At 39.1% G+C, this 19505-nt stretch overlaps 1 protein-coding gene across 1 annotated transcript in view; it reads left to right on the forward strand.

Moving 5' to 3' along the window:
• TINAGL1 (tubulointerstitial nephritis antigen like 1) overlaps positions 1 to 19505 on the forward strand; it is a 527427-nt gene that overhangs the window by 497283 nt on the left and 10639 nt on the right. Inside the window, exon 11 of the mRNA XM_044083684.1 lies at positions 14319 to 14364. Coding sequence (XP_043939619.1) covers positions 14319 to 14364 — 46 coding nt within the window. The remainder of the gene's footprint in view (positions 1 to 14318; positions 14365 to 19505) is intronic.

Genomic DNA, 19505 nt, shown 5'->3' on the forward strand with positions numbered 1-19505 from the left:
TATTACTCCTGATGGATATTTTCATTTCTGTCTACAAGAAAAAAATGGTAATTGTGCTCATATTATTAATGATTACATCTTTTGTTTTCTTTTTGTTAAATGATCCAGGTTCTTTTAGTGTTTTCAAATGACTTCATATTTATGTTACACTACTGTTTCAAGTGCTTTCACAAAATTTACAGCATTATTTGACCCTGTCCTCCCCGCGGTTGGATTGGCATTCAAAAGGCATGCATGAATGGGCGTGCCTTCTTGGAAGGTTGAACGGCGAGCTGGCACCTCGGCATTTGTGAAAATCTACTGCCAATCAGCGGACTGGAGTTCCCCTAACCGGGAAAAGCCGAAAGACAAACATTTGACCACATAATGTATGCTGCTGTATCTGACTGTGTTGCCCATTACTATGTACTTGCAAATTGTTTTCCTCCCAACCCTCTACTAAAAAGGGGTTTTGAATGACCCAGTAGAACTTACCCAGTAAACAAATGTAAATAAATAAGAAATGGAACCTTTTGCCCTGCCATTTGAAATGTGTATCTTTTATCTCCCATAGCACAGAATAGCTCTCAGACACCTTGCATGCTATGGGCACGCATCTTTGTGAGAGGTGTTCCTTGGCTCTGTGCGGTGTTGGCATGAGGTGTAGTGTGTGTCAACATGCAGTGCTGCAGGTAAACCTATGCCCTTTTTATGTTGTGCTTAATGACTGTGATGCTATATAGCCATACTAATGATCACTGGACACATCAGCACTGTGAATGTGCAGTCACTCCTTATGCATTGCATAAACTATTCACATATATTATGTCTTGTGTATGTGCCAAGGTGTGCATGGTGTAGAAATAGTACACCATAATCCTGACTTGCTCATGGCTTTTCACAGGAATGCAGAGGAGAACTCAGCAGTTGTCAGCACTGTATACCATGAAGATGGCATTACCCGGGCATGTGTATCTCTCATTATTGTTATTATATGTGTATATCTCATTATTGTTATTATATTCCTTAATAATAAAATATACCTACCAGAACAGTGCGCATTCCACAGAACAGGATTTCGAATGCTATCAGTGAGTACACATTCAAGTGACTAGTGTGCACAGTTGTAGCACAGTGCACATTTTGTGAGGTCTTTACAAGTACCAAGACTATGTTATACTTCTATGCTACAGGTTATGTCAGGCATGAAATGAACAGCAAACTTGACAGAGGAGGAGAATCTGGTGTTTTGTATTGCCGTTCACTGAGCAGGAGGTACAATAAAGTGCATGTTGACCATAAATGGGTAGGTGTCACCATTTATCTGAATGCAATTGATGGCCTAGACTAAATTAAAACAGAATGCAGGTATAGGCTAAGTATTATTAAGAACAATGCTAAGTTGAAGACACTGGCTCTCCACCCAAAAGATAATTTTCAACCTTACCCTGTCCTTCTGTTGTTTCTAATAGGCAAGTAACTTCAAACTTCAGCTCTGCATCCCTTTGCAAGTACATATAATTTCTTACTTTTCTCTAATATTGCATCATGTCTGAAAATGTGTGTGCCTTTATTGAGTTATGTGTAATGTGCTGATTGTCTTCTTTTGTGATCATGTATTTTTATGTTGTGTTCCTGCAGTTCATTTATATTTTACCTGTGGACATTTACTTTCCATGCCTTCATTAAAAGGGGCTCAGCCCAGCTCAATATTTTGGTAAAGAAAACATAGTGTTATATATATGCATTCATATACACACATGAATTAATAAATAAATAAACAAATAGGTGGTGGATGCCACTGTACAGAGTACCATCTTGAAAGGGAGTGCAGCCACTTCCCAGCTGCCATGAGTGGGCTTATGTCACCATCAATAATGATGATGGGTCACTGGGGCACCATTAAGTGCCGGATGCTGCAGTATAATAAAATGTACAACATTCAGGTCACATACTTCATGGCTGTCATAGAAATCCATCCGTGGTGGGAGATATGTAGGTATATCAGGAACAGTACATGACAGTCCATGTCGGAGGCAAGCTAACTAAAACAATCTAAGATAATGGTCTGTGGAGTACAGCTCTCTGACAGCTGGTACAGTGGTGATGCTAATGTATATATATATATATATATATATATATATATATATGCATCAAGGGGTGCTGTACCTGTAGAAGCCTCACAATAACAGTCCTGGTCAGTGGTCATTGCTGCTATGGTTACTTATTTGCTGTTGTGAAGTTTGCTTCAAGTGACTCTGTGGCACACTATGTACTAACCACAAGCCCATATAGCACTGGCATTGCATGCAATGCTTGACTGAACAGACTACTTCATGAGGTATCTGTGCATTTCAGCAGTAGGACCTTTACCTTGAGCAACTATAGTTACCCCTCAAACAGCAGCTAGGTCAACATACAATATACTGCCAAGATGCCACCATTATGCTAGGAGGCTTTCAGTCTCCCGGATGCCACCTGGGGGGTAGTGCAGCAGCAGCTAAGTATGGCATTATGCAGCAGCTAGGTCAGTAGCTGTGCACATTTGCCATGGCCATGCTGTTACTGTCCTTTAATGTCCTGTTTGCAGGAATACTGTCAGTATTAACCTGGAATATAACACCAGTAAGGCATGTATTGAAGGAAACATGTGCCATGACAGCTAAGCAATGGTTGGTGTCTACCTAGCATTAAGGTTGCTGTTGTACACACTGTTCCATGTTCTACATTTCAGTTTTGTATGGAATTGTAGCTGCATATTAATGTTACACTCTGCTTAGCTTTACGATGCTGTCCTAATATCCATTGATTCTCAGCTGCTGTCAGAGTATATTTCATGAATGAAAAAGCATTTTTTTCTGGAATTACAAAGTCATGATTTATATTTGCCTGCTAAACTTACTCTTGTTACAGTTGTAATGCATTATGATTGTCTAATGGCATAAATTCATAACTGTGAATAGGTAGGACAAATATTTGATCTGGGTCACTAGAAAAAAAAAGAGTGAATCATTAAGCTGGGTGGTAGTATACAATCAGTATGCTGAGATTATCAAAATTAAAATATTTTAAGACGGCAGGTCTGTAATTTTGTCATCACTAATAACCTGAGTTTTATAACAAAGTTAGTAATGGTCAGAATGGTGAATGAATCATTACTCGAAAATGCTTCTTAAAAACATTATTACAAGATTTACCTTTGCATAACAGTATTTTAGTGTTAACAGAGTTTTAATCATCTCCCCTATTTAAGGCCTCTTTGTCTGAGGAAGTTAACAAAGTTTCACTTCTGTTCTTTCTGACTTGAATTACCATTTCAGTTTTACACTGAAGACAGTTTTTGACACTTACATGACAATGGGAATTTCACTGCCAACTATTTTTGGGGATGGGATAGGCCTCGGGACCAGGATGTAGTTTCCCTTTTGGCATTTCAGAAAGGATATGTCTTAGGACAAAAAAATAGAGAGGAAATGGAGGATACTTCCTTTTTTCTTGAAGAATTCATACGTGGGGTGGAGCATATGTACATATTTTGTTTATATTGTAGCACACAAATACTATTGTTTTTTTATAGAAAGGCCATGTGTGTGTGTGTGTGTGTGTGTGTGTGTGTGTGTGTGTGTGTGTGTGTGTTTATTAAATTAAGGATATGATTTTAGATAAAAGACAGACTTTCAAAGATTCCTGTTGACTCTGAAGTCAGGATTTAACATGATATGTTATTTATCAGTGTGAACTTTTGACATCATTTTGTGGAAAAACATGTTTTGTTGTGGCTATTCTTGTGAAAGCTGATGTGACTTTTACAGACTCCTTAAGTCTGTTACTGACCGTTTTTTTCATTTTACTTTTTATTTATCTAGGGACTGAATTCTTAATTATACCTGCAAGTGTGATGCTGCTCATAATTAGATTACTTGTTGTACTGTCAAGTAGTATTACTTGTAATAGGTAACAATAATATAGCAATAACCCACGCCTGGGTGTGGGTAATGCTGGATTTACCCACGGTTGGCGTAGTTTGGTCCCGAGGGCGAAGCCCGAGGGACCAAACAAAGCCAACCGTGGGTAAATACAGCATTACCCACACCCAGAAGTGGGCTATTGCTTATTATACCATGACATTATTTAAGAAAAGAAACTATTACTTTTCTTAAATAATGGCATAGTATAATGCCTGTTTACTGCCCTTCCGCAGATGTCTGGCATCCGCGGCAGTTCTGATGTACTGCGCGCCTGCGCAGTACATCAGAGCTATGGGCAAAAGCAACGGAGAAAGCAAGATCTCCGTTGCCTTTTTGTTTGCTATGTTAAATGGGTTTAATATAGCGAGACAGTTTAATATAAGCAACGGAGATGTCCGTTGCTTATTTTAACTGTCTCGCCATGTTAAACCCATTTAACATAGCGAACAGTAAAAGCAACGGAGATCTTGCTTTCTCCGTTTTTTAAAAACCTGTTCGCTATGTTAAATGGGTTTAGCATAGCGAGACAGCTTTAAAATAAGCAACGGATATCTCCGTTGCTTATTTTAAAGCTGTCTCGCTATGTTAAACCCATTTAACATAGTGAGACAGTGTTTTAAAAGTAGAGTTATACTAATGGAAAAAAGTCCGGGCGACCGGACCTTTTTCCATTAGTATAACTCGATTTACAATGTGCACGCTGGCCAGTCAGCATGCACGTTTTGGGGGGGGGTCATGGTATAATAATGCATAATACCCCAGACTCGAGCCTTCATTACTTACTCCTCAGAATTCCCTGTGCTCTGCCAGGCTCCCCAGTCCTGTGTTATATTTGCTGAGTACACTGAACATCAACATGTGACAGAGATAAGCACAACCTCTGCCACACCACTGCAACAGCAAGTGATCCCTTAAATGAGTATCTAAAAGTGTCTTTCATTTACTGACAAGTACTGATAGATACACATGAGTGTTTTAAGCAGAATGTGTCCACTCAAAATCAGTCGTTTACAGGGTTACAGGAATGGTAGTAACACAAGGCTGTTGCAACATCTGTCTTAGGTATGGATGGGGAATTCATACTAACTGGCTTATGTGAGCGTAGGGAAATAAGTACACAATAGTGAGGTCAATTGCAAAAATAAGGAACACTACAAAATCATACAGCTGTCTGCAGTTGTGGCTGTTCAAAAGACCATCAATGTACTAACAGAGTCACCTATTAATGGAAGTTACAGTAGGAAACAGTGCCTTGGTTGTGGTATGAGTGTGTGTGTGTGTGTGTGTGTGTGTGTGTGTGTGTGTGTGTGTGTGTGTGTGTGTGTGTGTGTGTGTGTGTGTGTGTGTCTATTTGTGCCTGTGTATCTACTTGACTGTGTCTGTATGAAACAGGACACATATTAATGTATAGTTAGACCTCACACCAGTTAGCATAATGGCTGATTATAAGATCAATCAGCTACTGTAAAAATGTCACATTAACTTAGTAAAATCAGCAAGGCAGTCAGAGAGATGATCGTAAGACCCTGAAGGTAATAAATGAGAGTCCTAGTTGGTGCTTTGTATTCAAACTGTAAACTGCTGCATAAGAACAAAGGTGGCACAATTTCTGGACTCATGGCGGGTACTTTGTGGGTAATGTAAGGATGCTGTTTTCACAGAAAGATTGGCAGATGAGTTGAATATTCTTTAAATGGGGCTACAATGTCAAAAAACATTGGAAAAAATGCAGCAATGTAAGGGACAACCATAAAGTAATTTTTAAGAGTTATTACCAAAGTAACTGGGGTTGCTCCTTATCTTGCTAGAAAAAAACAAAAAAAAACAAAAACTAGTAGTCTTTCCCTGCCAACAGAATGTATGAAGACTCGTCCCAAAATGAAAAGAAGACAGATCTTAGAAGGCATGGGACGATGCAGGAAAGAATAAGAGATACAAGCCTCACTAGTGGTTCTTTAAAAGAAAGGTAGCAGATGTTGTACAAAGGTGCTGAATAATGTGATGGAAGTAAAAAGTGGGAGAATTTTCAAAGATATATGGGACACACAGATGTGGTGAAACTAGGGGAAACTGTGGGATCATATAACGTGTTTGATATAGGTCTAAAAAGAGAAACAGAGCACACACATATTGTTTCAGGTTACCATGTGTTTATAATCAGTAATGACATTTGATGAGCAGTCTTGCAAGAGCCATCAAGTGGACTCAGAAATGGGTACTGTTGTCCATTAAGGGTTCTACTGTTAGAATGTGCCTGCATATTTTTATTTTAACTTTCCTTTATATTTTGATGTCTACTAAATTCAATAAAGTTGAGATTCTCCCCTAAAATGGCTTTAATATCACTAAAACTTTCAAACACATTCCAATTCCTTCTCAAAAGTGACTGCACCAAGTTGTTGTGAGCCACAGATCTTTAATAAGGAACTTGCGAATGATAAGAACATAAAGGTAATGAAGACTTACTAAGGTGACTGCTTAGCCATTATGAACAGTATTGAGGGTTCTAACAATACAACCCTTAACAGAAATTTGGGGACCAGGAAATGTGGAACAATATTTAAGTTGTTTGTCTTTTCCCGGTTAGGGGTCGCCACAGCAGAACTCCGGTCTGCTAATGATTGGCAGTAGATTTTTATGGTGCCAAGTTGCCAGCCCAACGCCGAACCTTCAGGGAAGGCACGCCCATTCACGCATGTCTTTCAGAGGCCACTCGACTGCGAGGAGGACATGCAGACTCCACACAGAAGGCACTCCAGCCGAGAATTGAACAGGAGAACCTCTTGCTGTGAGGCAACAACGCTACCGCTGTACCACCGCGACTTACTGGAACAATATTTAAGTAATGGTTTAAAATTAAAACTTATAAATGTACGTCTGAGTTTAAAGAAAGGTATTATTGTGTGATGGTAGGGTTATTTATATAGCCTTTTGTGACCCATGCTAATTGTTTTATGTGGAAAAAACAGAGAAAAGCCTTAGGAAAAGGATATATGATCATTTGTATGAGATTAAGAAAAGGCATGAACATAATGCACTGTATAAGCACACAGTGGAATGTCAGGAGTTTAAGGATTTTTATTTTTGTATCATTGAACGATTCCTTATAACCCAAGGGGAGGGCAATAGGAGTGCAATATTGATATAAATAATCCTTATGGCAGATCACATTACGTGCTGATTCACCCCTTGGGATGAATAAAAAGCTAAATTGTATTCTTTGCACTATTATTTCCAAATACATTTTTTAGGTACATGGGAAAAAAGTAGAAAAAATGCTTGCTTATTTTATGGGCTTTATAAAATTTATGCTGATATTTATTGCACAACACTTTTTTACTGTAACACAATCTCAAATTGCATGTTATTTTAACAATGTTTGACAATTTTATGTTATTAGTGACGTGTTTATTCCATTTTTATTCATATTCATTTCTATTTTATTTATACTTATTTTAAAGTTTAGTATGATGTAATCTCTTTAAGTGATGAACTGCAACAGTCATATCACTATCTCAAATTATAGAATATAAGTGTGTAGAATTGGTTTTACACTAGTTCTGATGACGTCCTGTTGGAGAATGAAACCTCTTAACTAGTAGAGTTAATAAAGCTTGTTTTTTGCATATATTCGTTGTGTGGATGTGGTTCCTATAACAGATATAGCGCCTGCATTTCTTCTTTTATTGATTATTTGTGTCTGCAGGTTTGGCCCATTTTTTGGTTCTTTGGTTTGATATGTCAGAATATAAAAAGTTTCAGTGATTCATTGCTAATTTTCCAGTTTTAACCAAATGGTCCTTAATTAACACACCATCTCTGAATAGCGTATACCATTTATTAGCATGCAGAAATAAGCTGCACCATTAGGAAACATATGGAACTGTTTAGTGCTCACTAGCTGTTCCTGCATGTTACTTGTATCAGTTAGGCTTTGTACTTCATGACTATCACAATGCATTAAGGAGTCCTGGCATATTAGTATTAAACATTGGCCTGTGCTTATGACTACTATACTACACAACATTATAGCAGGTGCATATGAAGGTCTACTGCATAGTGGATTTACATCCTTTGGATGTATTGTGATGTATTTTTCAGTAAATGCATCTAGGGAGACACATAGATCAGATGTGGGCACAACATACTGTGCAACATTGTATTTTGCAGATAATGTAGTAGTATGAAGTGCATGTATGGTGATAAAGTTCAAATTCTATATGAGATGATGATGAACAGGAAGCATGCATGCATAGTCAGTGGGCACTACACAGTTCAATATATTTTTGAAAAGTACTGTGCTCTGCTATCCCATTCCCAGCTTCACTCTGCTCTCTTATTATTAGGTACCCATACATTAGGCTGCATTGCCACATACAGCAATATCAGGATGTAACATACAGAGTGCTGTTTTACCCTGTGTCCTAAGGTGTTAATGTGTTTCCCTCACACACTGTACACATTGTACACTTCACAGGTTCTACTCTTCTTTGTGCTCTTCCAGAAACATTTCTTTATCTTCCCCCAGGGCCTATTGTATCAATTAGAGGTAGGATGCACACTTCTGTTTTGCAGTCAGTATGCAGTAATGAATCCCCATATGCACATACTAAGGGTCTTTGCATGGGGTAAATACTGCTCAACCTCTTAGAGCAAAAAATCTGGACAAAGCCTAAAATGATAGGGGGACAAATAGGGACAGATTTTAAATATTGCTCATACAAACCTAGAAAGTTGATAGAATAATAGGTTTTGCATTAGCATGAATTTTCTGAAGGCTGTGCAGTCTTAAACTCAAAAGTATGTCATTATTTAATGACTTCAATCCTCACCTATTTGCCAGAAAGATACAGATTTTAGGAGGAACACACCAAAACTATGAGGCAAAAATCTGTACAGTTGAGAGGTATGCACTGAAATATGACCTGTGTTTAGTGTTAAACTCCAAGCACATTGCAAGCAGTTATAACACAGGGTATATAGTGTTGCATGGCTTTATAATCTGCATGTAATCTTAATTTCCTCTCTGTGTGTCATGTGAAGTTATAATGTTGGGTATACAATACTCTATGGATTTGTACTCTAAACGTAATGTTTAACTTCCCCCGAGTGACTTATGCACAGTTGTAGGGTAGGGTAAATGGTCCCACATGGTCGTGGATTCTGTGCATAACGTTTAACTTTCAGTGAGTGCTTTGTGTGTCATTGTAATGTAGAGCACATAGTGTTGCTCTGATCTATGCCCTTTGATTAGTTTTGACCCCACAAAGTGCCTAGTACAGAATAATAATGTAGCATACATATTGCTGCATTGCCATGTGTTCTGCCTGTAGCATTTAACTCCCCGTGAAAGCATCCTGCACCACTATAATCACAGGTACATACTGCTGTGATGTTGTGCACTGTATGTGTAATGTCCAGGTCCCAGTGAGTGTTTTGTACATTACTATATAATGTACATCATATAGTGGTGCAGTGCTGTACCCCCCTATTATAATGCAAAGTATGTACCGCTGCTTTACTATATGCTCTCTCTCTCTCTCTCCCTGTAACATTTAACCCCCCATGCATGCCTTGTGCACCAGCACACTGATTAGTATGTTATTTATTTATATTATTTATTTGTTAATTCATTCAAGTTGGTAACTAGTAAAGAGCATTAACACAGATGGACATGCCCCAGTCTCAGCCCAAACAAATATAAATGACAATAGAAAAACAAGTTCACAAGAAGTATCATGAATACAATCAAAACATTGTGTGCAATGAATCAGTAACAGTAATATTACCAACATACACAGTATAAGGGACAATGTGAAGGAATGGTTAGATCAAAGAGGGAAGAAGAAGAAACTGAAGTAGTGAAGGGATAGCGAACAAGTGTAAAAGACAGCATAAGTATGCTAAGAGCACACAGAAGGTACCTGTATGAAATATATACAATGAGAAAGTGCAGTCAAGTATCAGTGTAGGGAAATTATATGAGGAAGACAAAGGTGCCTGGCTGGTAAAGGGGAGAGTGGGGATTAGGTGATGTGTCTAGAGGGAAAGCATTTGCAAACTGATTCAGACTTGATGTGATCTTTAAGCTGAGCACAGAATGAGGGGTATCAGGTGAGGTCTTTAAGAGTAGTGGGGTGGGATTCCCAGATTTTGGGACCAAGAAGGGAGAAGGCATGGCTGATGCAATGAAGTCTTGCTCTATGAAGAAGTGGACCAGTGTGGATAAGTCTTCTTAGATTGTAATGGGGGGGCATCTGAATAGTTTGGAGGTAAAGTTCTATTTAGGACCATGTAGAGTCTGGATTCAAGAAGCAGGTTGGCACATTGTTGGACTGGTATGCATCTGGCTTTGTTGAGTGTGATACAATATTTATTTCTATGGGAGAGGGCAATGAAATGGCAGATAGAGTTGCTTATAATTTGATTGGTGGAGGAGTTTTTCTTGGATGCTGCTGCAACCAATGGAAGTTCATATTCAAGCTTGGCTAGTAGAATGACTTTACGTATGGCATTGCTTGCTGGTCTGGAAAGAAAGGGGGAAACTTTATATGGCCAAAGTTGGATGGAATTGATTTTCTTCTATATTTGTTCTAAGTGAAAGTGAAAGATCAGTGTGGGGTTAACCCACATACCAAACTATTTGAAGGAGATGACTTGATGGATATGGTTGTCAACATGGTCATGGATAAGAAGTAATTGAGAGTTATTCTGCCATTTAGCAGAGTTACCAAATATCATTGCTTTAGTTTTGGACGTGTTCAGAATCAGCTTTTAGTTATTAATTCCTACACTACATATCTGAAGAGCAGGTCCTCAAAGCCTTGTCTAAGGCAAAAACACACAGCCTCTATGGGACCACACCACATCCCAGCCTGTCTTCTAAACAGACTAAACCATGAACTAGCATCACCAACAGGTACCCTTTTCAATCATAGCCTAAACATAGGCTTCATTTCTGCAGAACGGCGAACTGCAACAGTTATTCCCCTCCACAATGGTGGCCTAGCAACATACCCAGGGAATTACAGACACATAAGCCTGACCAGCCTCATCTGTAAGGCTATGGAATGTATCACTATGAACCTCATATATAAAGACATAGGAGAAAACCCTAGATCCGACCCAATTCAGCTTCATAAAGGGCAGGTCCTGCCTATTAAATCTGGTGAATTTCTTTGTAAATATGACCAAGGCCATTGACACATCATACCTCGCCTTATCGAAGGCTTCAGACACAATCCCACATTCAGAAATTACCAATAAACTTAGCAAACTAAATGTAAACCCCTTCATTGTAAGATGGGTTGCCAGCTGGCTCGCAAACCAGACACACAATATCAAAGTGGAGACTCTAGATCAACCAGCAGACCTGTTAACCAGTGGGGTGCCACAGGATTCATTGCTGGGCCCCCTACTGTATGATATATACTTCACAGAAGTTCAGGTCAAAACTAAAGGGTTGTGGCTGACCAAGTTTGCAGGTGACTGCAAACTGGGTGCAATCATTGGATCCCCAAATGATGTCAGTATACTCCAGGAGGGCCTCATGCAGACCAACTGGTGTATTAGTCACAGTCTCAAACTGAATGCAAAGAAATGCATCATCATTCCCTTTGGCACAAACAATGTCCACTCACACTATCAAATCAACAACAATCCCCTAAGTACTCATGAAGTGGTAAGGGACCTGGGTTTACAAGTTGACTTTGACTTTAAATTTGACCACCACATGTGTACTGTAAGGAAAGCTTTCTATGTAGTGCACCTGATTAGTAAAGGAATTGCCTTAAGAGCAAAATAAGTTACAACCCCCATACACTCGGCACTTATCTGGCCCATAATTGAGCATAACATCCAGTTTGGCATGTATCATATTAAGCACCTGCAGCCATTAGAGAGACCTTAGAGGTTTCTAGCAAATAAGATCAGCGGGCTCCAGCATGTCCCCTACACAGATCAACTGACGTCTCTGTCACTACACTCCGCATCATATAGACTTCTTAGGGTAGACTTATACCTGGCCTACAGAGCAATCCCAGACCCAAACCTAATAAACTTGTTGCATATCCTTAAATCAAGCAGGACTAGGGCTACCCATATCAGGGACCTAAATATGGCATGTGACTTCAATAGGACATGCTGGAGGGACAGATTTATTTCCTAGTGACTGCTGCATCTTTGGAGCAGGCTACCAATTTATGTGAAACAGAGCACCTCTATGAAACTGTTCAAGAGGAACCTGGATGAGTGGATGGGACACCATAAATTCTTCCCAGGGATAGAGCCCACAACCTGCCTGGACATGGGCAGTCATCACTAAATGCAGTCTTGGGTATTGACTAGTATTTTTATGGTATTACATCATCTTCTTTCGGCTGTTCCATTTAGGGGTCGCCACAGCAGATCACCTGTTTCCATTTCTTCCTGTCCTCTGCATCTTGCTCTGTCACACCAACCACCTGCATGTCCTCTCTCACCACATCCATAAACCTTATTTTAGGCCTTCCTCTTTTCCTGTTACCTGGTAGCTTCATCCTTAGCATCTTTTTCCCAATATACTCAGCATCCCTCCTCAGCACATGTCCAAACCAATGTAATCGTGCCTCTCTGGCTTTGTCTCCAAACCTTCCAACCTGGGCTGACCTTCTAATATACTTATTCCTAATCCTGTCCACCCTCGTCACACCTAGTGCAAATCTTAACATCTTTAATTCGGCCACATCCAGCTCAAACCCCTGCATTTTTGTCAATGCCACTGTCTCCAACCATTATAACATAGCTAGTCTCACTACCCTCTTGTAGACCTTCCCTTTCACTCTTACAGGTACTCGTCTGTCACAAATCACTCCTGACACTCTTCTCCACCCACTCCATTCTGCCTGTAATCTCTTCTTCACCTCTCTTCCACACTCAATGTTACTCTGAACTATTGACCCCAAGTATTTAAACTCATCCACCTTTGCCACCTCTACTCCTTGCATCCTCACCATTCCTCTATCCTCCATCTCATTCACACACATATATTCTGTGTTAGTCCTGCTGACCTTCATTCCTCTTCTCTCTAGAGTATATCTCCATCTCTCCAGGGTCTCCTCCACCTGTTCCCTACTCTCACTACAGATCGCAATGTCATCTGTAAAGATCATAGTCCACGGGGACTCCTGTCTGATCTTGTCTGTCGACCTGTCCATCACCATTGCAAATAAGAAAGGGCTCAGAGCTGATCCTTGATGTAACCCACCTCCACCTTAAACGCATCCATCACTCCCATGGTATTACATTGTGATGAAATGGCTAAGCTTAAAATGACCTCTGGGTCGAAAGTCTAGTAATCTCCTTTGATCTTATGACCCTATGGGAGAAAGGAAGTCAGCTTGTAATTATTCTTGTATGGCAGAGGAGGTCAGGTTTGAATAAAATAAGACAATGTCATCAGCATAAAGTAGAGAGAAGTTTGGAGGTCAAGTGGTACCGTATTAATGAAAATGGAAAGAAAGAAGGAAGCCAGAATGGATCCCTGGGGGTTCCTTTAAGGAGAGGGGTGGAAGCAGAGAAGGTGTTTTGAAACTGTACAAAGAAAGTGCCAGTTGGAAATATCCTTTTTAAACCAGGGAGCTGTATCTGGATTAATTCCAATTTCAGTTAGATGACCTAACAGAATGTTATGGCTAAACAGACTGAAAACTCTGGTGAGATTAATAATGATGGCTACAGTAAGGAGGTCTTTGTCCATAGACAGGAGGATGTTATCAGTAAGTGTCCAGAGTGCAGATGAAGTTCTTCTACTAGGCCAGACTCCATGCTGATTTTTTAGGATAGTAGATGATATAGGGAATTGTAATGGGTGAGCTGATTGTAAACAAATTTTTGAATGATTTTGCTAAGTGTGGGAAGAATGGAGATGGGATGGAAGTAAGTAGCATAGGTTGGGTTCATAGTGGGGGGAGGGGTTAACAATGGCCATTTTACAGATATCAGGCATGATGTTTTGAGTTAGGCGGACGTTATAAATGTAAAGATGGGGAGGGACTGTAAAGTACATATATGGGAATAAGAATCACGGGAGAAGATTTTCAGGACCAGTAAGTCTGACAGTTTTTAGTTCTTCAAGCAGTGGTACTGTGTTTTCAGCTTTGATTGCTTTGAAATTAAACTTTTTCTTTGTGTAGTCAAAATGGAGGTGGGATCAAGACAAAAAAAATGGAGAAATGATCATTCAGCTATAAGAGGTTTATAAATATCTGAAAAAAGGACTTACCTTATTGTTACTGTGTATGAATACCTGAATACCTGAATGTTCATTTATTTTTTCTGATCTTGCAGATATGTAATATGAGCTCTTTTACTTATTTTAATGTTCTTTTTTAGGTGGGGAGAAGACATAGGACACCGAGGAGAACAAAACAAATACTGGGTATGTACACAGACACATTCAAAAATAGAAATCATGTCACTTCCACATTTTATGAACATAGCAGTATACAAACAATTTTTCAGTGGTTAGTAATTTCCCAGCTTTTATGAGCTGGATTTGAATGTCTTATTGAGGAGTGGAAAAATGTATACAGAATAAAATGCATAGCATGGCTTTGATAAACTTGTGTCCATATACCTTCTGCCACAATCAAATGCACTTTGAATTTCTAGTATGTCTGCATTTTATAGCACAGGCCAGATTCAGACTTGCTGAATCTAGACTGTTTGGTGTCACTTGAGCACCAAAACCAGCTCTTCACTGAGATACTGAAAGATCTGAGGCATCCGTTGTTTCCAACTAACTATAAGTGCCTGTTTTTGCTCTTATATTGCACTTTTAATTTGTATTTGCATCCTAATGTCTGTTTGAAATGTCTGAACCGTGTTTTGCCATACTTTACTGTATACTGTGCTAGTTCAGCTGTAGCATAGCCCATTTCCAGGTATGCTGTTTTGTAACTTCTGTGCATCAAATACAAGCCATCTTTGTTGGTTAAGGCCTTTCTGCCCCCTTGTGGGAGGAGAGTGCTGTCTGAGTCCCATCTGATCGAGGTGACTGGACTAGAGCTCAGAGATCATCCTTATTGGCTAGTTTGAGTTAAAAGGGTTATTTTTTTGTTTTATTTAAGCCCCCGTGTTTGTGCTTGTTTGTGTGTAGCACACCCTAGTGCACTGCTGCATAGCGGTGGTTATAGATGCAAACATTTTGATTGTTTAGTTTTCCCTTAGCACTTTGCTTGTGGTCCTCCAGAGGTTTTTCATGGCCCTGCTCTACTGTCAGGTAGAACACTAAGCCTAGCCTCAGAGGTACCAACACACCTCTTATCCACTAGCCATTCCTAAGTGTGACCTCTTTTCCTGACAATATAAATTTACCTAACACTATGGAAAGACAATTTCTCACAGTTTCTCCAGCCAGCTTGGTCAACATGGGCATCCTGAGGCAGAGTAGCAACTGCCTCATTTTCACTGACAATCTTCTACTCCTAGTCCACACAAACTCAACACGTGAGAGATACAACTACATTAAGAACCTTGAATCCATGCTCTCTCTCACAACACTCAGTACATATGACAATGAGCGGGTTGTCAGCATGCACATCTCACCTCCTGCTCCACCCAAATCCACATTGCACATAACTACATATGCGGAGGTCCTCACCAGAAACATATCTAAATACCAGAGACCTCCCAAACACAAACACAAGCACGTTACACATGATACTTCTTCTGCACAGCACAATACACATAATAGCTTGCACACCAGTACCTCACCTGTCAAGCCCTTAAGGCAAAACACAAAACCAAACATATTAGACACAGGTGATTCATCAGGAGACATACAGATGTCACTCTCCCCAGGCTGGATAAGGAAATGGTCACAGTCAGCTGTCTGTCAGGTCCAGGATCCGCCATATCACACATGCACTCAAGTCTCTCAACAATAGATACTGTTATGACTCCGTCATAGTCCATGTTGATGTGAATGACTTGAGATGTACCTCTCCAGACTACATGAAGAGAGACATGACTGAGCTCTTGGACTATGTGTCTCAGGCGGTATGTCCCTAGCCTTAAGCAACATTTTACCTTCACCAAGGATGGTGCCTCAATACAAACAGAAAATTTTGAAACACAGTTGCCCAGTAGGAAGGTAGCTGGAATAAAGAAACTGAACCACGACAAAGTAAAATCTTCTTTTTTAATACAAAATGGTGAGTGCTTTCGCAATGGTAACCATTGATTCATTAGACAGTTCATTCAAACAGCAACAGCACTTAAATACTTTAATTCATTACTAAAACAACCGATCCTACCACTCAAAGATAATTCAGCACTCAGCAATCAATTAATTACTATGGTTACGTTTTGCCCTTAGTTAATTGCTGAAGTCAGAAAGACACTGTTTAAAAAACACATGCACAAAATGAACATGTGGATGAATATAAATAAAATACATAAAAAGTCAGTGAATAAATACATATACTCGTGTTGCCCATTTAGTAACTGCTTGTGTGTGTGGGTATAAGCATAAAAATATATGTACATTTATATAAAAATATAAGGAGTACACACTCAACAACTTAATACATATTTTCTGCCTAATAAATACACATGCTGTCCACCTAATAAAAACATATGCTTTAAATATACATCTCAACAAATACTTGTCTTTAGTGATATCTATGCTAGAAACAGCTCAGGAAATACTGTCATATTGACCCAAAGCCCTGCATGTGTTTATGTATTCTTCTCTTGTTAAGATACTATTATTATTTATTTTATTTTAACCTTCTAGATTTTAGCACTGACTTCAATGGAACACTATCATTCAAACCCAAATCTCTGTGTGCTCCTAAATGCAAAATCCATTTTATTTCCATATTTTCAGTAGTATTGACTATGTCCCCCATCATATTGCTGACATTCTGAATGTGTAAAACCTGAAATAAAAATATATGGTCATCCCCCTTATCCAATGTATGCTTAGCCAAGGCACTATACAGTTGCCCTTTTCTAGTGCAGTAAAGGTGATCCCTTATTCGTTCCCTAAGGTGACGGTTAGTTTTGCCAACATAGAAATGGAAACATGTTGTGCAGTGAGCTACATACACTACATTCGTAGTATTGCAATCAGCAGAATTCCTTAGCTCCCATAGATGCCCTGTTTCAGGATGCTTGAAAAACCTTGATTCATCTATATAAATGCACTGTGCGCATGTTCCACATCTATGGGTACCATTCACTGTGTTATCCATCAGAGTAGGTATCCTTGGATAACAAAGCTGCTGTTTCAGATTTTTCTTATTTCTAAATGTAAAATGTGGTTGTCCACCCACTATGTTGGTAGTATCCTCATTTAGTAACAAAATATGCCAGTTTTGTTGTATGATGGTTTCAAACCTTTTCACATCTCTTGTATGTGGTAAAACCATCGGAATGTGTGATAATACACTATTCCTGATACCTACCCTGTCACTAGATGCTCTGTCAGAGTAGTACAGCTTAGCTTTACCTTTCCTTTCTTTGTGTACATTATAGTACACCTTATCAATTTCATGTTCACTATACCCCCTATTAATGAAACCTGTTCTTAGCTTAGTTAACTCATTTCTATACACTTCCTCTTGACAACATAGGCATCATTGCCTTCCTTCTGATTATGTTAGGAAAACTCTTAGGGTTATGCATACTGTTTCTGTGTAGAAAAGATGGTCTGTAGCATTGTTTCCTATGTAATTTTGTAAACCATTGGTCATTTTCTCTGTATATGGTAACATCCAGGAAGTCTAAACTCATTTCAGAACAGTTCATCGTAAACTTTAAAAAGTCACTAGTAGTATTTAGGTATGCTTACAGGGATTTAAGTTGTTCACCATCACCTTTCCAAAAAATAAAAAGATCATCTACGAAACACCTATAAAAGTCTATTTGGGGATTACCTAACAGATGTTCATATTCCCAGTTAACCATAACCAGGTTTGCATATGTGTTGGCACAACTTGTGCCCATGGCAACCCCTGACAACTGCTTGTAGCATATGCGTTGAACATAAATATGTTGTGCTCTAGTACCAATTCTAGTAACATACAGAGAAACTCTATCTTAGTATTAGAGAACTTTCCCTGCCTTGTCAACACTGATTTCACCATGTGTATCCCCTGGTCATTGGGTATACTTGTAAATAAAGACACTATATCTAGTGTGGCTAGCATCCCCGTATCTGCTGTTCCCATTTGCTTCACTGCCCCATAAACGTTCACTAAAAACTGTTCTGTGTCTTTCAAGACATATACATATTCATTGAGTGCTGTCTTCAATTCCTTATCCAGGTATATAGAGATGGGTTTTGTTAGCCATCCTGCCCCTGCTACTATAGGTCTAAATTTTGGGTTATATGGGTCTCTGTGTATCTTGGGAAGGCCATGGATATGAGGTATGAGTGGATTTTCAACAGTGAAATAATTAAAAAGATCTTTACTTAATAGTTCCATACACATGCATTCATATAAGGTACTGGCAATCTGTTCACTCATTTCAAACACAATTGTTGTTGGTACTTCAACATATACATTTGGATCCAATAAGATTTCTTGCATAGCTGTATTATAAAAGTCAGCATTCAATATCACCACTGGTCCCCCTTTGTCAGCGGGTCTTATAACTAGGCTATCATTAGTCTGCAGGTCACACAATGCTTTGTGCTCACTCTTTGTCAAATTATACTTTCCTTCTTCTAAAAAACTATTGTTTCTTGTGCTATAAATGGCATTTTCACAAGCTTTTAAGAAAGTTTCTATATTATGCGGCAATATGGGTACATACAGACTGTTTTTCTTAAACTGAACATCCCTTGCCTCATTGCCATTTCCAAATTGTTTCAATGTTACATTTCTAGTAAACATACGTAGGCATAACAGAAATTCACTAATGTCCATTTTAGTTGAAGGTAAAAAATTTAAACCTCTGTTTAATAAAGAAGTCTCAGCTGCAGACAGTTTATATTTGGAAATATTCCATATTAATTCTCCTGCCCATACCCCCACATTTTCTTCAAAGTGTGAGTTTGTGACTGGCCTGGTGCTTCTTTCCATTTCTGACCCTGTAAATGTCCTGTTCCACAGATTTTTCTTCTCCCTGCTCGGAACATTTGAGTGAATGTCTATAGGGACACAACTCAGGCTGCATATCTATATATATATATATATATATATATATATATATATATATATATATATGTATATGTATATATGTGTGTGTGTGTGTGTGTGTGTGTGTGTGTGTGTGTAGTGTGTGTCTGTACACTTGATCATGTGTGTTTGTGTGTGTGTGCGTGTCTGCACCCGTGATCGTGTGTGTGTGTGTGTGTGTGTGTGTGTGTGTGTGTGTGTGTGTGTGTGTGTGGCCATTTGTGTGCATCTCTATAGGGACACAACTCAGGCTGCATATATATGTGTGTGTGTCTGTTTGTGTGTTTGTGTGTGTGTGTGTGTGTGTGTGTGTGTGTGTGTGTGTGTGTGTGTGTGTGTGTGTGTGTGTGTGTGGCCATTTGTGTGCATCTCTATAGGGACACAACTC

Source organism: Protopterus annectens, chromosome 9.part0, assembly GCF_019279795.1.
Source record: "Protopterus annectens isolate FY-2018-M chromosome 9.part0, PAN1.0, whole genome shotgun sequence".
NCBI classification, from domain to species: Eukaryota; Metazoa; Chordata; order Ceratodontiformes; family Protopteridae; genus Protopterus; species Protopterus annectens.